Source organism: Aspergillus uvarum, assembly GCF_003184745.1.
Source record: "Aspergillus uvarum CBS 121591 unplaced genomic scaffold BO82scaffold_100, whole genome shotgun sequence".
Classification (NCBI taxonomy): Eukaryota; Fungi; Ascomycota; class Eurotiomycetes; order Eurotiales; family Aspergillaceae; genus Aspergillus; species Aspergillus uvarum.
The window spans coordinates 61490-76809 of record NW_020291397.1 but is presented as its reverse complement, the minus strand read 5'-3'; the positions used below and the strand labels follow the sequence as shown (position 1 = coordinate 76809).

General features: G+C 52.3%; 6 protein-coding genes across 6 annotated transcripts; 2 read left to right on the top strand and 4 right to left on the bottom strand.

Moving 5' to 3' along the window:
- Positions 1–72: 72 nt before the first annotated feature.
- BO82DRAFT_10695 (Zn(II)2Cys6 transcription factor) lies at positions 73–2235 on the bottom strand. Its single transcript, XM_025629770.1, has 3 exons — positions 2156–2235; positions 1183–2094; positions 73–1135 (listed from the first exon to the last, which is right to left on the bottom strand). Exons 1-3 carry the CDS (start codon positions 2159–2161, stop codon positions 155–157), a joined length of 1899 nt encoding a protein of 632 aa, XP_025486123.1. The 5' UTR covers positions 2162–2235; the 3' UTR covers positions 73–154.
- Positions 2236–2396: 161 nt separating this feature from the next.
- Positions 2397–4058, bottom strand: BO82DRAFT_379231 (putative iron-regulated transporter; the record flags this gene model as incomplete). The annotated part of the gene is made up of 6 exons (XM_025637675.1): positions 2397–2675; positions 2723–3247; positions 3294–3451; positions 3500–3539; positions 3598–3761; positions 3815–4058. The coding sequence occupies 6 exons, from the start codon at positions 4056–4058 to the stop codon at positions 2397–2399; spliced, it is 1410 nt and encodes a 469-aa protein (XP_025486122.1).
- A 447-nt stretch (positions 4059–4505) lies between these two features.
- On the bottom strand, positions 4506–6429 carry BO82DRAFT_387701 (WD40 repeat domain-containing protein). The gene is made up of 3 exons (XM_025638328.1): positions 6352–6429; positions 6127–6292; positions 4506–6026 (listed from the first exon to the last, which is right to left on the bottom strand). Exons 1-3 carry the CDS (start codon positions 6387–6389, stop codon positions 4884–4886), a joined length of 1347 nt encoding a protein of 448 aa, XP_025486121.1. The 5' UTR covers positions 6390–6429; the 3' UTR covers positions 4506–4883.
- Positions 6430–7002: 573 nt separating this feature from the next.
- Positions 7003–8375, bottom strand: BO82DRAFT_359631 (chorismate mutase ARO7). The gene is made up of 2 exons (XM_025636619.1): positions 8082–8375; positions 7003–7875 (listed from the first exon to the last, which is right to left on the bottom strand). Exons 1-2 carry the CDS (start codon positions 8150–8152, stop codon positions 7152–7154), a joined length of 795 nt encoding a protein of 264 aa, XP_025486120.1. The 5' UTR covers positions 8153–8375; the 3' UTR covers positions 7003–7151.
- A 348-nt stretch (positions 8376–8723) lies between these two features.
- Positions 8724–11524, top strand: mdv1 (WD repeat-containing protein). Its single transcript, XM_025633821.1, has 5 exons — positions 8724–9146; positions 9217–9817; positions 9876–10076; positions 10128–10942; positions 10993–11524. The coding sequence occupies exons 1-5, from the start codon at positions 9063–9065 to the stop codon at positions 11266–11268; spliced, it is 1977 nt and encodes a 658-aa protein (XP_025486119.1). The 5' UTR covers positions 8724–9062; the 3' UTR covers positions 11269–11524.
- A 1153-nt stretch (positions 11525–12677) lies between these two features.
- On the top strand, positions 12678–15101 carry BO82DRAFT_297532 (uncharacterized protein; the record flags this gene model as incomplete). Its single annotated transcript, XM_025631951.1, has 3 exons — positions 12678–13492; positions 13694–14711; positions 14814–15101. 3 exons carry the CDS (start codon positions 12678–12680, stop codon positions 15099–15101), a joined length of 2121 nt encoding a protein of 706 aa, XP_025486118.1.
- Positions 15102–15320: the final 219 nt, after the last annotated feature.

Sequence of the window (15320 nt, the reverse complement as noted above, 5' to 3'; positions counted from 1 at the left end):
CAGCAAACCAGACACCCGGCGCGAATGAGAGATATATGTCTGGGATTATGACAAGAAGTAAGGAGGTCTTTCGCGGAGATTGCGAGTCAGATGACGTACCGGCGCTTACGTGTTGCATGCGGCGATCGTGGCGCCGATCATGATCGGCTATTAATCAGATCATCACGAAGGAATCAGTAAACAATTCCCGTCGCACACAGCGTGAATCCGCCCACGTTCGCGATGCATCCTGCCGTCTAGTCATCTCCTGCAGCAGGAGATACACATTTTCTGCATGCGGGTGTCGCGCGGGTCGAGATTGGTCCTCACCATTCTCACCTCGCAGGCTCATCTGCTTCATTTGCGACAGGATCCATTGCCGCTGCTCCAAGGATGCCTCTAAGCCGGCCACAAACAACGGCCACACAAAACTCGCAGGCAGATGTCGCTGCTCTCCTGCAGGGGACTGTGTGTCGATTGCTGCCAGATGAAGGATGCCCTCCACGGCTCGATGCACTCGGTCCGTCCGCGGATAGATGGCGAATGCGACGCGGTGCAAGTAGATGAAGATCGCCAGGAAATTGGCAATGTACTGCCTGAAAGTCCGGCATGTTTCCCGCGCAACCGCAGGCTGTAGAGTATCGTGGAGCAGCTCCGGGGTGCTGTGGATGTCGAGCACGCGTGGACGTCGGTTCCAGAGCGTTTCCAGGTCGGCGCTGATCTGATGCGCGAGCTGGAGAACCTCGAACTCGTCGCTAACAGTGCCGCGACTCCGGTGGTGTAGGTCTATGCACACAATTCGCCGGAGAATCTGTTGCGTCTGCAGATGGAATTGAAAGGCCGGATTTGTGACCGTTTCACGGATGAGGAACCCAGGCTCGGGGCTTTCCTCATTCTCATACTTTGCAGTATCGCTTTCCTCAAGCGGTAGGTCTTCAGTAACCCTTCCTGCTGGTGCAAGACTCCCCAGGCCAACAAGCGGATCGCCCTCACGCCCGGCTATCAATGCCTTGACGTCTAAGAGCGAGACCCAGGAACTGGTCAGGCGGCTCACGCCCTTCCAGGACCTAGTCCGACCATGAAAGCGTTGTAGTAGTAGATAGGCCGAGTGGAGAAAGGACGTGCCCGCTTCCCCCAGATCTGGACTCGACAGTAGCTATTTGGTGAGCCCACGATCCTGCAAGTCTCTAAAGAATCACCTACCTCAGCCACCATCAATAGCAGCACCGTTGCAAAAACGTGCCTGAGCACCGGCTCTGATACCTTCCCGACTAGACATGACTGCACTTCCGACCACGCTAGCTGATGATACCTCGACTTGCGGTCCCACGCCGTCCCCTCGAGCCACGTCTGATGTACCTCCGAGTAACAGTAAATACCAATTAAGACAGCTCGACATTCTCGCGACTGACGCACGATTTGTGCCCGCACATACGTCCAATCCAGGTCAACGGGGCCAAAGATTGTAGGCGGCGGATCGCTGGTCTCGAAATGCGTGAACAGCTCCGCTTCGTACGGCGTCTGTTCCCGGTCGGGGGCATCTGTCTCACCCGAAGAACAATCGCCCAGTCTGCCAGGAGTCAAGCTGATGTCCGCGCTAGCAGCCCAGTTCATCGATTGTGCATTGTAGCTGGTGGAATCTGTAGAGGTAGCGGCACTGGCCAGCCCAGATCCCGCCGACAAGCCAGTGAGCCCATTCGTGGTTAGATCGAGGTGCTTCTGCTGAAAGTCAGAGGTAAACTCCCCGATGAAACCGAGGATGTCGAACGAGGAGGCATAGTCGGTAGCTGACTCGATAGGTGGATGGGCAGGGGCTGGCTGCCGCAGTGGTGATGGGGCTGGAAGTCCGTTTTCACAGAGGACAGTGTGGAAGAAGTTCACGTCGGGACGGTCAGAGGGTGGTGTTCCAGCGGCCACGGTTGCGGAAGCTGCAGAGCCATTTCGATAGGGAACACGGCCCGGGACGATGGTCTTATAGGTACATTGGAGATGCAGACGAGTGCAGTTCGCACATGTCGGTTTGACCTCATCGCACCGCACCTTGCGCGACCGGCACGTCAGACACCCCGTGCGGCGGCGAGGACCTGATCGGCCCATGCCACGTGCTCGAGGAGTCTAGCATAGTCAGTATACGGTCTTGTGAGATACGCTGTTAGGAATTCGCGAGGAAAGATACCTCCATGACTTATAGATCTGGAATGGAGCATGCATGATGGTTGCCTATTGGCGTCGAAGCGCAGATGTGAAGCGGGACTGACGATCACCCAGCGTGGGTTCAGCAATCGTCGCCGGGAACACCCGCCACGGACCGCGCTGCGTCTACGGAACAACAAGGGAGCAAGGAACGGTCCATACGTAAGGTGGATGTATTTACTGGAATCATGACTTCTAGATGACATAGGAATGTCCTGCTTTCTTCACGGTACTCTATGATAGAGCACCTCTCCAGGTAGGAGCCGCTTCTTGTCCCCACCGAGGCAGTTCGACGTATGGAGCAAATGTCCCCGTTCCTTGCGCACATACGCCGCAAAACAAGCTGCAGCCATCGCGATGGCACCATAACTGATATACACTGGGTACTTAAACTGTTCCGGTGAGGGGAAGGCGATGGTAGTGGCGAATGATAGCAACTCGAAGATGTTTTGTAGTGCCATTTCCGTCGCAGAAAACCGAGCCCGGCATTCTTCGTCGACTCCCTGCTCTTGTCAGCACTGCACTTCTTTCTAGCAATGGAACTTCTTACCTCCTGCACCAGAAACTGTACGGACAAATCGAATCCCCATAGCCCGACCCGACTTAGCGCCACGCCCACGATCAGACTGACAGCGACCACCTGAGAAGAGGGGTCGAGCAAGGCAAAGGCCGCCACTGCTGTCACCAGACAGACGAATTGCCAATTCAAGAACCACAGCCCAGACCGTATGGGTCCGATTCTATTCATGATGAATGGCGCCGCCCAGGTCCCGGATAGCTCCGCCGCTACAGCACCAATTCTCATCGCGCTGACTTGCAGTGGAGTGAAACCGGTATGGAGCAGGTAAGTGACCATTGTCGCGCCAAAAGACAAAACCGTCAGATAGAGAAGACTCAAAGCAAAACTGGCTAGGAAGAGGGGACTTCTAATGTACTCTTTCCAGGGAGCAGCAGCGTCTTTGATCTGCCGTTGGAATCGCTGAGCTGCGCTCCGAGTTTCACTCGCACTGCCCAGGACGCCCTCCGATCCAGCAGCTGACACATTACGCCGCAGCTGAGAAACTGAAGCGTAGACCTGGAATCGGTGAGCGATGATTCGGATACGAGATGACCCTGCATACCTGTGCGATGGCAACATATTCAACAGCAACGCAAGACACATTGATGCTTAGGGTTGTCCATACAGCAGCTTTGGTGGAAAATCCGTCAATCAGCGAAATGAATATGGGGGCTATGAGCTTGCAGAAAAGATCTATTCTTCTCATAGACGCGTTGAGATCTACCCATTTAGCCTACGTCGAGCCAGATCATGCCAGTGGGCACCTACCTTGACGAGGAACATCCAATGCATCCGCCACAACAATGGCCTGCGCAGAACGTCAGGAAATACCATAGGATCGTGCATCGTGCATATCATGAACTCACCCAATCCCGCTCCACTGCTACCGTATTGGCTGTAGCGGCTACTTTCTCAAGACAGGCCAGCACCACTGTCGTTAAGAAGAGCAGGCTTCTCAGGATCGAGTGCGATGAAGCGATTAAGACCACAAAGCAGGCACAGGAGCCCGCTACGGGGAGTCGCTGCCAGACTAGGATGCTATTAGCACACTACCGATTGAGAGGTAGAGATCCATCTGCGTACCGATCGAATGTCTAAGCGCAGTCAATCGATTGGATCGGTCCACAACCGAACCGAGCCATGATGACAAGACAACCGCCGATAAGGACCGCACGAGCGCATAGATTGAGGCATACAGCAGGGTTCCGGGGAAGATGGACGCCAGGAACAGCACCGCGCCGAATTCAAACATGCGGGAATTCCATGTCGAGAGAAAATGAGAAATGTAGAGTCGTAGCAGAATTCGTGATGAAGCTCTCGAGGACATCGTCTCTGGGCTCACTAGTCTGTCGATCAGTGGTTCGTGAGAAGTTGAAGAGACCGAGGTCTCGACTAGTTCGATAGTGGACGGGACCATAGCGAGACCTTCAATTGCAGGATGGTCGCACGTCACGCAAACTACTTTCTAGAAGTTCTATTATCAGGACATCGGAAACTGACAGCGTAGATGGCGGACTTGTAGAGTAACGACTGGTAACCTCGAAAATGCACGGAGGACTTGGAAGAAAGGTGGAGCGGAGGCTGAATCCCGAGTGGGCTGAGGAAAGAGAATGAAAGTAGCCGTGGTTCGTTCGCCCGGTGAGGACCGCGGGAGCCTAATATACTGTGCGGCAGATCCATGGACATGTACAGTATTGTACACAGCATCGTTCAACATGTACTACCTCGAACCGACGCATGGAAATCGATTCAACAGAAATTTATGCTCACATGTCATTCATAAAGCTGTCTAAGAAACTGCCCGCAACGAGACCAGCACCGTTGACGAACTTTTCATGAAGAAGTCCCCCGGGTCACTACTCTCCGACTCAGCGTTGTAAGAGAACGGGTTGGCAGCAATACCCGCAAGGCGAAAGGCATATGAAGACATGAACCCGCTCCCTCACATGCATTGCTAAGGTATGATGTTCAAAAATGTACAGCAAACACGATAAAGTTTTATATCCAGATAGGCAGCAGGCAAGCGGGGGGCAAGAAGAGTGGATGAGAAGGATAGATGCATCGCGATTCCTGTCACGAGGGAGATAGAACAATAGGAAGACATTAGAGCGCTGGGAATAAGATTTGAAGCTTTCTTGTCTTCGCCCGCCGACTATGAAAATACCCTCACACATGAATCCGCACTTCCAGTGGCCAGGATACACCGGATCTTCTTGTTCGCCTCCTGTCTTTGAGCCCCAGGACCAGCCTCAGTGGTCTCTTCTGTCACAGCATCATCCGTCACCACATCGGGAGCCCACCTGATGCAGCTGACAAAGTGTCCATGCGCATCGCTGATGGTCTTGACGAGCTTGGCTTCCTGTGAGAGATCCCAGCACCGGATAGTCTTGTCGTCCGCCACACTGACCAGATACTTGCCTCCCGGATGGAACACCAAGCCTCGTACCCAATTATCATGACCGACCAAGGTCTTGATAAGCCGTCCCCGCGAGTCCCAGAGTCTGATCGTCTTGTCACGAGCCCCGGTCGCAACGAACTCGGCTGAGCTGGTGGCAGGGGGAGGCTTCTTCAAGCCGGCCAAGGTTGCTAGATACTTGTAGCTGGCTGGCGGTGCGAAAACACAGCATTCGAGATAGTTCTCGTGACCCAATAACGTAGCCTTCGCTTCCGCCGTTGCAACTTCCCACACAGTGGCGGCCTGGTCTCGGCCACCCGACACCAGCCATTTCCCATCAAACGAAGGGGAAACGTCTCGAATCCAATTATCATTCGAACGGATTGTCTTGACGCAATAGCCTGTGGATGCGTCCCATATACGAATGGAGGCATCGCGACTGGCCGACACGAGCAGATTTCCGTTATTGGGCAGGAAGCTGACCGCCGAGACGGAATGGTCGTGTCCGGAAAGAGTGCGGATATTGGCATAGTCATTGCTAGGGTCCCATAGTTTGACTGTAAGGTCACTTGAGCAGGACGCCAGCAGTGTATGCCCTTTTTGTCCGCCATAGTCCAGACCCGAAACTGCCCGCATGTGGCCCTTGAGTGTCCTCTCCAGTTCGCCCAGTTCCCAATCCCAGATCTTGATGGTGCAGTCTTCGGAGCCCGACGCCAGCGATGTGTAGACAGGATGGAAGGCAACGCAAGTCACTGCATCGCGGTGCGACTGAAATTTGTGCCGCGCCGGTGATGAGGGGAGCCAGCTCGTAGGGTCTTGGTTTGGTCGCGATCGGGACGTCAGGGCCATGGAGTCCAATTCGGCCTGCAAGGTCGACACCTTCGACTCTAAGTCCATGATCTACAATGTCCGTCAGCGCATGCGAACCCCCCTCTCCCAGTCCCGCGCCCAGGGCAAGCAGTCTGTGAAGTCAAGCGGGGTAGGGAGAAAATGCTCGCACCTTCCTCTGTAGCCGAGCCACGCTCGTCCATTTTTTCTCTAGCAGCCCCTCATATTTCTTGCATGCGGTGTCGTCAAAGCCGTCGCCGATCGGGAGCTCTTCGCGTATGGTCGCAACGCTTCGGGTAGCATTTATGGAAGATAGATAAGCTATTAGGGACTTGTGCCTAGCCTTGTATCAGTGGATCAGCAGACAACTCAAATCGGAATTCGCAGAGAAGCTTACAGCTCCTCTGCTTGTCTTGTTGTCAACGTTTGACTCATGACGAGAGATATGGAGTTGGGTGGATTCAAAGCGATTTCGGGTTGCGGCCGCCAGAGGGCGACGCACTTCGTCACACAGACGAGCAATCGGGAGTGGTTGCTGTTGCGGTCACTGTGGCAGTCGGATGGAGGGATTGAGGGAGAAAAAAAGTTCAGAGCATGACAGAAAATCAGGGAGGCAGGATTTTAAAGGTTCGGGTGGTCAAACGCAAAATTGAGTGAATGGGAATCATGAATTCCTTTGCTTTGTATACAGTCGGTTTCGCGCGTGCAGCGCCCAGGGGCCGCGGGACCTGTGGGCACGTGTTTCCATCTAGAGTGGGCGGTGAAGGCAAGAATCCAATGAGGGAACATTTGGTCACAAGGCGGGGTATTGTGCTGCTGAGTCAGATCACTATGCTGCACAGTCTGCTTGCCGATGGTCGGTATCTCTCTACCTTCAGTAACACCATGATAAGGAAAGAATGTTAGTGTGACATTGGGAAAAGCACTTTGTTTGGGATACAACCTTCTTCTAAGACTTTGAAGATCTATGTCATAACATCCAGGTAGATACATGATCTACCCACCATGTAGACTGTGATCATGTGATTCTCTATCCTACATGGTATGGACCCCGGCTTCTTTTATTGCACATTTTAATGGTATCATAATAGTATCTAAGAAATCCGTTTATAGGTGAGTGACAAGTATTCACTTGTTCCCTTTCACTCCCATTGCGTGCCCTTCAGGCGCTGCATCAGATAATCAACCTCGACGACTTTAGTAAGGGGAATGACATATTCCTAAAAGACAATCAGTGAATATCCAGACCTCACAGGAGAGTATTCTCACCTTGTACATCGCAACCACCGCCTCCACATTGATCTTAAGTCCGCTCTCCGTGGGAAAGGCGGGATCGGTACCGTATGTCTTGGCCTTCAAGGCCAAGCGCTCGAGAACCTTCTGTTCGACCTTCGCATCGGTGATGGCAGCATCAATACCCTCGCGGTCGTTGGCCTTAATCAATTTGACGAAGCGTTCGGGTTCCTTCTGGAACTTGGCCTCAGCGACGAACTTGCCAAAATGGATGCGACGCGAAAGGGCCTGTAGACAGCTGACATCGCAGGTAGCGGAGGAGCCATAGTTTTCCTGAGTCTCGCCGCGGTCTTCACGGCCGAATTGAGCGCAGACGGCGGGAAGAATGTTCTCAATGTAGCGTTGCTTGATGATGCCATTGACGTTCACGTCATTGTCGTGCAAGATTTTGGGGTATTGCAGGGGCGCCAGGATAGGTTCTTCCAGAACCTCGGGGAAGAAAGGGTATTCATCGGGCGATTGGTAGCGACGGACGCGGGACTGAATGCGTTCCTGTTCGCGAAGCAGGTAGTCCAGGAGGCTGATATTAGTTTCAGGGATTGATACACCGCCGGGAGTGTAGACAGGCTTGTTGAGGGGAAATTGGACCCGTTCGATAAGATGAAAAGTGATAGTATCTTCAAGTCGGCTATAGGAAGCAGATTAGTGGATTGTTCTATGACCTCAGGGAGTGAGGCTGAGTTGTGCGGTATGCAACGAAATCGAAGCCATACAACGGTGGGGGGAGGGGGCGAGTAGCAGGGATGATGGTCGATGGTCTGAAGGATGAGGGGATCTTCGATAGTGACGGACGGACGGAGGGGCAGGATTATTTCCGGCTGATCGTTGACTCACATTAGCTGGAAGCGGATGTTGGCGAGATCCAACGCCTTGGAGGCATCGGAAAGGTCAATGGCTGTATCCATGATGTTGCAGGGTTATCAGTCTATGAAAGAAAGGAATCTAATCTCACTATCGGAAGCAGAGAATCGGCGACGTTGAGGTTTCAAACATTCCTTGGGAACGATATCGGATTTAAGTGCTGGGCAGGTTACAGAACCTACAGCACTAGCCTTGCCGATCATCACGGCTCTGTCTCGATTTTGCGAGCGACATATGGACTACATTCCGACAGCTGCAAATGTTATACTAGCTCAATGCGCGACAGCAGAATAAGATCCCAATATTTGGTTCATGATTCGTCGCCGGATTCCGATTTCAAGGCGCTGTGACAGGGAGGACTAAGTCACTTTTAAACCCGAAGTTATACATCTATACGTGGTAATTACGGTAATCTAAGTACTGCTAGGCCGACTTCGGGGTGCTGGTACCGTACCGTAGGCGGTAGGTAATTTATGATAATCACAGGTTTGTGGCTGGTGATGCCGTCATGTCATGTGCCTGCTCCTTTTCTTTTCCTTGCCTGCCTTGCCTAAGTCTGAAGAGGATGAATCGGTGATGGCGGGAAAAAGACTTTTGATTATATACGGGGATCTGGTGCACTTTTCTTCTGGCGTCATGTCGATTCTCTTCGGTTCTAGCGCTCACCTTCCATACTATCACGCACAGCCACCGTCCCCTTCTCCCTTCCTTGGGTGGAGACTGAGCTCGAGCTCTCTCCAGTAAAATACCACCCGAAACACGGTAATTCATCGCGTGCAACTCCGTCCATCCAGAACTTCTTTCCGCCATCTTCAAGGCTTGAAGAAAGCCGACCAACTGCCCGACTGACGACCGCACCCTGCTGAACGACCCTTTCTGCTCCCATCTCTACAATTTTCGTATGGGCCTGATTGTCTCAAGCTTTCCATCGCCCCCCTCGTCGGTGTCGCTGTCATGGACAGGCGCCGTCGTGATGATTCGCCTTCCGGTCTATCAGATATTGTCGAACAGGATGGTCTTTTAGGAACCGGCATCACGGTAGTGTTCTCTTGACGATAATGGCGGCAGAACAGATCAATACTGACATGGCACTCTTTCCGTGGATCAGACTCGTCATATTGAGGCCTTTGGACGGAAAGTCACATCGACTGCTGGGCATTTGATGGGACCGACTTCCGAATCTTCTAACGGCGGCCACTACCACAACGCCATGGTTGACATCCAGCGCGAGCTGCGGCGCCCTGCCGCTCAGCGCAATGTCTTCTCCCTGACCCAAACCACACCAACCGATTTGGTCCGCTCCAAACTGTCTACATCCGAGATCCAATCGCGAGCCATCTCCTCCCTTCCTGATGAGCTTCTCATGAATATACCTGAAGACAGCAGCTCCTACTCGCTCTTCCAAGGATTTCAAGCCTCCCAGGATGACATCGAATATAGAAAGGCCCACCGCCGGCGCTCGTCCAAGAGCAAGAAGCTATTGAAGGATGGGGAGACGCACGCCGCTTTACCTTCCGCGCCCACCGACTTGAGAAAGGAACGAGATTTACTTAACCGCAGGATGGACCTGATGGGTGTTCGCAAGAATATGTGCAGCTCGGAGATACATGAGATAGACAACAAGATCGCAAACTTGCACAACATGCGCAAGATCGTTCTAGACCGGTTAGCCAGCTTAGAGATGGAGGAAGCCGAACTGGAGCATGAACGTGAGTAGGAAATAAGATTACCACATGTGATTTCCACCAGCGGCTGACCAAGGCTTAGTGACGGAGGTTGATAATAAGTTGGAAGATATTGAGCAAGAAGAAGCAGCTCACGCGCAGGCTCAGGCCCCGGCGACCCCGAAGTCATCAGCAAACGATGACTCGACCGTTTCGGACGACCCGGCAATGGATGCCTCCTTCATGTCCGAGTCTATTTACCAAAAAATTCCTTCCCCAAAGAGCGTCAAGCAAAAATCAAAAAGTAAGTGTCCCCCTCTGCTATGCCGTGAGGGAACCCTAGCTGATCGAACAGGGAAACGCTCGATGCCGGTTTTACACGAACATTTCACCCCGGGTTCGGAGATCAAAGAGATGGCGGCCCATTCTGACATGGTCACTGCGATTGATTTCGACTATCCATTTGGTACTATGATCACCGCGGCGCTGGATGACACCGTGCGGGTTTGGGATCTCAATGTTGGCCGTTGCATTGGATTCCTGGAAGGGCACAATGCTTCGGTGCGCTGTCTTCAGATTGAGGACAACATTGTTGCCACGGGCTCTATGGATGCATCTGTCAAATTATGGGATTTGAGTCGCGCCCGAACGATAACTACTCGCGACAACCGCATCACCCGCCGCGATGATGGAGACGAAGAAACCGACCCAGCCGACGACGCTTCGGTGGCATCCCATTCTACCACGTTGGAGGACTGCTTCGTCTACTCATTGGATGCTCATGTCGACGAAATCACCGCGCTTCACTTCAAGGGCGACACTCTGATTTCGGGGTCAGCCGACAAGACACTGCGACAGTGGGATCTGGTCAAAGGGCGTTGTGTGCAAACGCTCGATGTATTGTGGGCGGCCGCGCAGGCGTCGTCGCTGGGAGGAGATTCGCAATGGCGCCCCTCAGGACGCCTGCCGGATGCATCGGCGGACTTTGTCGGGGCTGTCCAGTGCTTCGACGCCGCTTTAGCCTGCGGTACGGCAGACGGAATGGTCCGTCTTTGGGATCTGCGCAGTGGACAGGTTCATCGTAACCTGGTGGGCCACACTGGCCCTGTTACCTGCCTACAATTTGATGATGTGCATCTGGTCACTGGAAGTCAAGACCGCAGTATCAGGGTATGTTGTTTGTTTCTGGGTTCGATTGCTTGGATGCTAATTGCCTTCAGATATGGGATCTCCGAATGGGATCGATCTATGATGCCTACGCCTATGACAAGCCCATTACCAGCATGATGTTCGACACCAAGCGGATTGTTGCGGCTGCAGGAGAGAACGTTGTGAAGGTCTACGACAAAGCCGATGGCCATCACTGGGATTGCGGCGCCGGAGTCGGCGCTGATGAACAGGGCCCATCGCCAGCAACAGTGGAGCGAGTGCGATTGAAGGATGGCTTCCTAGTTGAAGGCCGCAAAGACGGTATCGTTGCAGCGTGGACATGTTGAGATGACCATGCATAACTATGACATGCAAAACCCTGCCACGGTACATGCTAGCATTTGGATGGTTTTGTGTTTTGTGACTGCTTTGAATGCCTCAGCGACTGTATATTATCTTGACGTTTGGCCCAACCATAGAAAGGAACCATGGCGTCTTACGGTAGGATCAGCCGTTGTAAACTAGTTTCTTATTGATACATGATGCCCTTCTCGTGGTCACTCCACTACCCGGTACTTAGAATTCCTCTTTGTTCGCATCTGAAACACGCTGCCTCAAGGCCATTTATAAAAATAGCTGAGGAAATAAAGAGCGTAGTCTGGGCTTCATGGACACTGGTTGTGAAGAAGCAACAAAGGGAAGAACCACCATATGGCGCAGGTGATTTGGTGCTTGAGACTGAGATCATTGCCACTCTTGCACTCCTACGTCCACACATGCCACAGGCATGTACAAGTTAATGCTCGTTGCAATCAATACCTACTGAAGGTACTCGTAGTATTGAGTAGTTTGCTTGTGGTCATGATATTCGTTCTGTATACTCGATGCACTGTACAGCGCGGACGCCGTGGTAACAGCCATTCCCGAATAGGCAGTTATCGATGTAACGCTCTGGTATCTGTAATATTGATATCCCTCCTCCATTCCACTTGGTCCAGTTCCTTTCCTCATCCTTGCTCCAGTATCTCCTTTACACCTTTTTTCTACAACAGCACATTTTCTGCCAGTTCTGACTTGTGTTACGCGTCTTTCTCATGCGCAAATTATCCTATTCCATACTGAAGCATATAAGCGAGGTCAACCCTCCGCAGCAACAGACGTTTGAAATCGCGAAACCCGCGCGTCCTCCTGCTCCCGCCGTCTCTGGCTCTTCTTCTCGGATGAGGACAGAACGATCTCCTTGAGGCTGTCAGGACAAGCCTACTTATCGCTTTCTTTGTGTCGCAAGGCACTCAAAATCTACTTCGATTATATTCAACATAGGTTGTCTCCGAACAAAGGACTCTTTGGTCACTTTGTTCTCACCCACCTTTCTCCGAACCATTCCTCGGGCTTCCTTAAGTCGTCCTCGCCGCATCTTCTCAAGCCCAGCTCGAATCTTTCACCTTGTGCAAACTTATGACTCAAACTATCCCTCGGCAAAGACTCTTATCTGTGCACTGAATTTACTTTTTGTATTTCCATTTTCCGGTTCTCATCGCGGCTGTCTGCGCATTCGTCGACTTTTCTTCCGAGGTTGCGGAGAGTTGGATTCGACACGGAATTTACGGGGTGAGTAAACAAGCGACGCTCTCACTTTTTCGGACCTGGCCTATTGCACGGATCCAAATCAAACTCAATGCACTTCCAGAAGGAAATTAACTCTGACTATTAAGAACATAGACATTCCTGATACGGTCTTTCGAGGTTAATCAAGATGCCTCCCAGACGCGGTTCCGTCAGGCAGAGCGGGTCAACGCCTCGCGCTGAGGGCGCTCTTTCATACTTTCAACACCAGTTGATATCGGACAGTCGAACACAAGCCTTGCCCAACCTTCCTACTAGACAATCATTTGCATATGGCTCGGCTGAAACGCCACTCCTGCCCCGGCAGCTGGTCCTCAACCCTCATATGGATTTGGTTGAAATGGCCGGCCAGATCGAGAAGGGTATTGAGGATGCAAAAGACCGGGAGCAAAGGGAAAGTGCGACGACTGCGGATCGCAGTCGCCGACGCAGGTCCTCGTCGGCAAATTTGTCATCGATCCGAAGAACACGCCGCGATCCAACTCCTGACCAAACGCAACTACTCGAATCACTCCGTGATGCGACAAGATCCCCCAGTCCTATTAATGATTACCACCCAAACGATCAGTCTACTGCTACTCCTACCCCTCCGATTCCGCATACTATATCGACCACTTCAAGTCCCGCACTGGACCCTGTCCCAGAATCTAGATATCCCCATGTACCTGCTGATAAGCTATACCCCTCGCCTTTGTTGCGCTCGGGAGTTCCAGCGCATGACGAGCCGCCATTGAGCAGCTTGTCTGGACTTGACAATGAGTCCGTAATCTCATACTCGATCGAGCGAGACATTCATGACGACGACTTGCGGCGGACATTGTCGGATGGCAAAAATATAACTGCACCTCCTCGCCGGGTCTCTGGAATGGCATTTGTTAAAGATGTATCGACTATTCACGAAGAGGAGGAACCAGACTCAAGACTTTCTCAGTACAAGTCATCACCGTTGAAATCACCTCCTGTGAAGCCACTTCACCCGCTGAAATCGGTAGTGGCCCAGAAGGCGCCTTCTCCGGAGAGATCTCCATCGCCGTCGAAGTCACCTTCACCTCCGAAATCACCATCACTTGCTAGATCATCATCGCCTTGGAGGTCTCTCTCACTCTCAAAGTCACCTTCACCTCTTCCACAATCGTTGCCGCAGAGAGCACCATCACAGGCTCCAACTCCCAAGAAGTCGCCGCTACCCCAGAAGGCTCCAACTCCCAAAAAGTCGCCGCTATCCCAGAAGGCACCAACGCCCAAAAAGGCGTCGCTCCCACCAACGGCACCAACACCCGCAAAGTCGCCTTCTCTCTCGCCAGTGTTTGAAGAAGGTGCGATGGAAACTACACCGGAGCCCGATTGGGAACCGCAACCAGAGTTTCTTAGGGAGGACTCCCCTGTGACCCAACCGTCAGCCCCTACCAAGACTTTCATTCCTCACTTTCACACAGACGAGGGATCTGCTAGGGAACAACCAGCGCTCAACCGGCCGTCGCTTTTTAATGAATGGCCTGATGTCGGGCCTTCTACGCGTGAGAAATTATCCACTGTCGGTCGAATCATTGCGCTGTTGGCACTGGCGATAGTGGTCCTGACTAGTTCTAAATACCTGGGCGGAATGATTCCATTCGGTCAACCCCGGTATTATGGACCAGTGAACGGGACGGGCCTAGATGCGATCAGCAGTCTCAGCGCACAGATGTCCAAACTAGGCTCACAGGTATCAACCCTATCGCGGGACATTAAAACAGTCAAAGCCGATCTTCGAGCACAGCCGACAAAAGGTGTATCCACTGGGACACTTCTTGGCACGTACATTCCGAAAACTAATTTCTTAGCTGTACCACTTGGGATTTTAATTGACCCTCACAAAACGAATCCAACTGTGACGCAGCAGATCGGTTTCAGGAGGAAAGTGTACAGTTACTTTATGGAAGAGAATTTTCGCCGCCCGCAACCCCCGTTGTCCGTCGCGACAGCGTGGGAAGATATTGGAGACTGCTGGTGCAGCGTCCTGCGCGACGGGATGACCCAAGTTGGTGTTCTTCTTGGCTATCGAATCGTCCCTGAAGAAATTGTTGTCGAGCATGTACCCAAAGCAGCGGCACTGAACCCTGGACTTGCTCCCAGAGACATGGAGCTCTGGGTCCGATTTCGCCGCGTTAAAAATGACACCTTGGTTTATCCTGATCAGACGTGGGGTAGTTATCTCACGGCCAAAGCCAACCCGATGCCTCGCCCCAAAAATATTGCCGGGCAGGACAACTTGTTCAATGATGAGCGTTTCGTCTTGCATGAGCCCGTTATGCATGCACTTCAGCTGGCCTACCCCGGCGAATCGGAAGAAGCCTACTGGGGTCAGTATGATGAGTGGCTCGGGCCAGCTTGGTATCGTGTCGGAAGATGGACTTACGATATCAACTCGGATCAGCATGCGCAACGTTTCATCCTTGATGCTGTGATCGATGACCCAGAGATTCGCGTGGATAAGGTCGTCATACGCGCGAAGAACAACTGGGGGGCCGATAACACATGTATCTATCGGGTGAAGTTGTTCGGCAAAAAGTAGTCTCCTTGGCTACTTTTTACCTTTCTCTTCTTGTCTTCTTCTCATTACTGGTATTTCCACGTCTCTTATTTCTCTTGCGACATTTTCTCGTTATATGTCTCTATTCCTGCAGGCGTTCTCTTTCAATATGCATAGGCACGACCAATCAATTGAGGCGCATTTGGGACAGAATCAGCCGGAGTCCTGATTTTTGGGTTTATGTTTCCTTTGATAGGATGC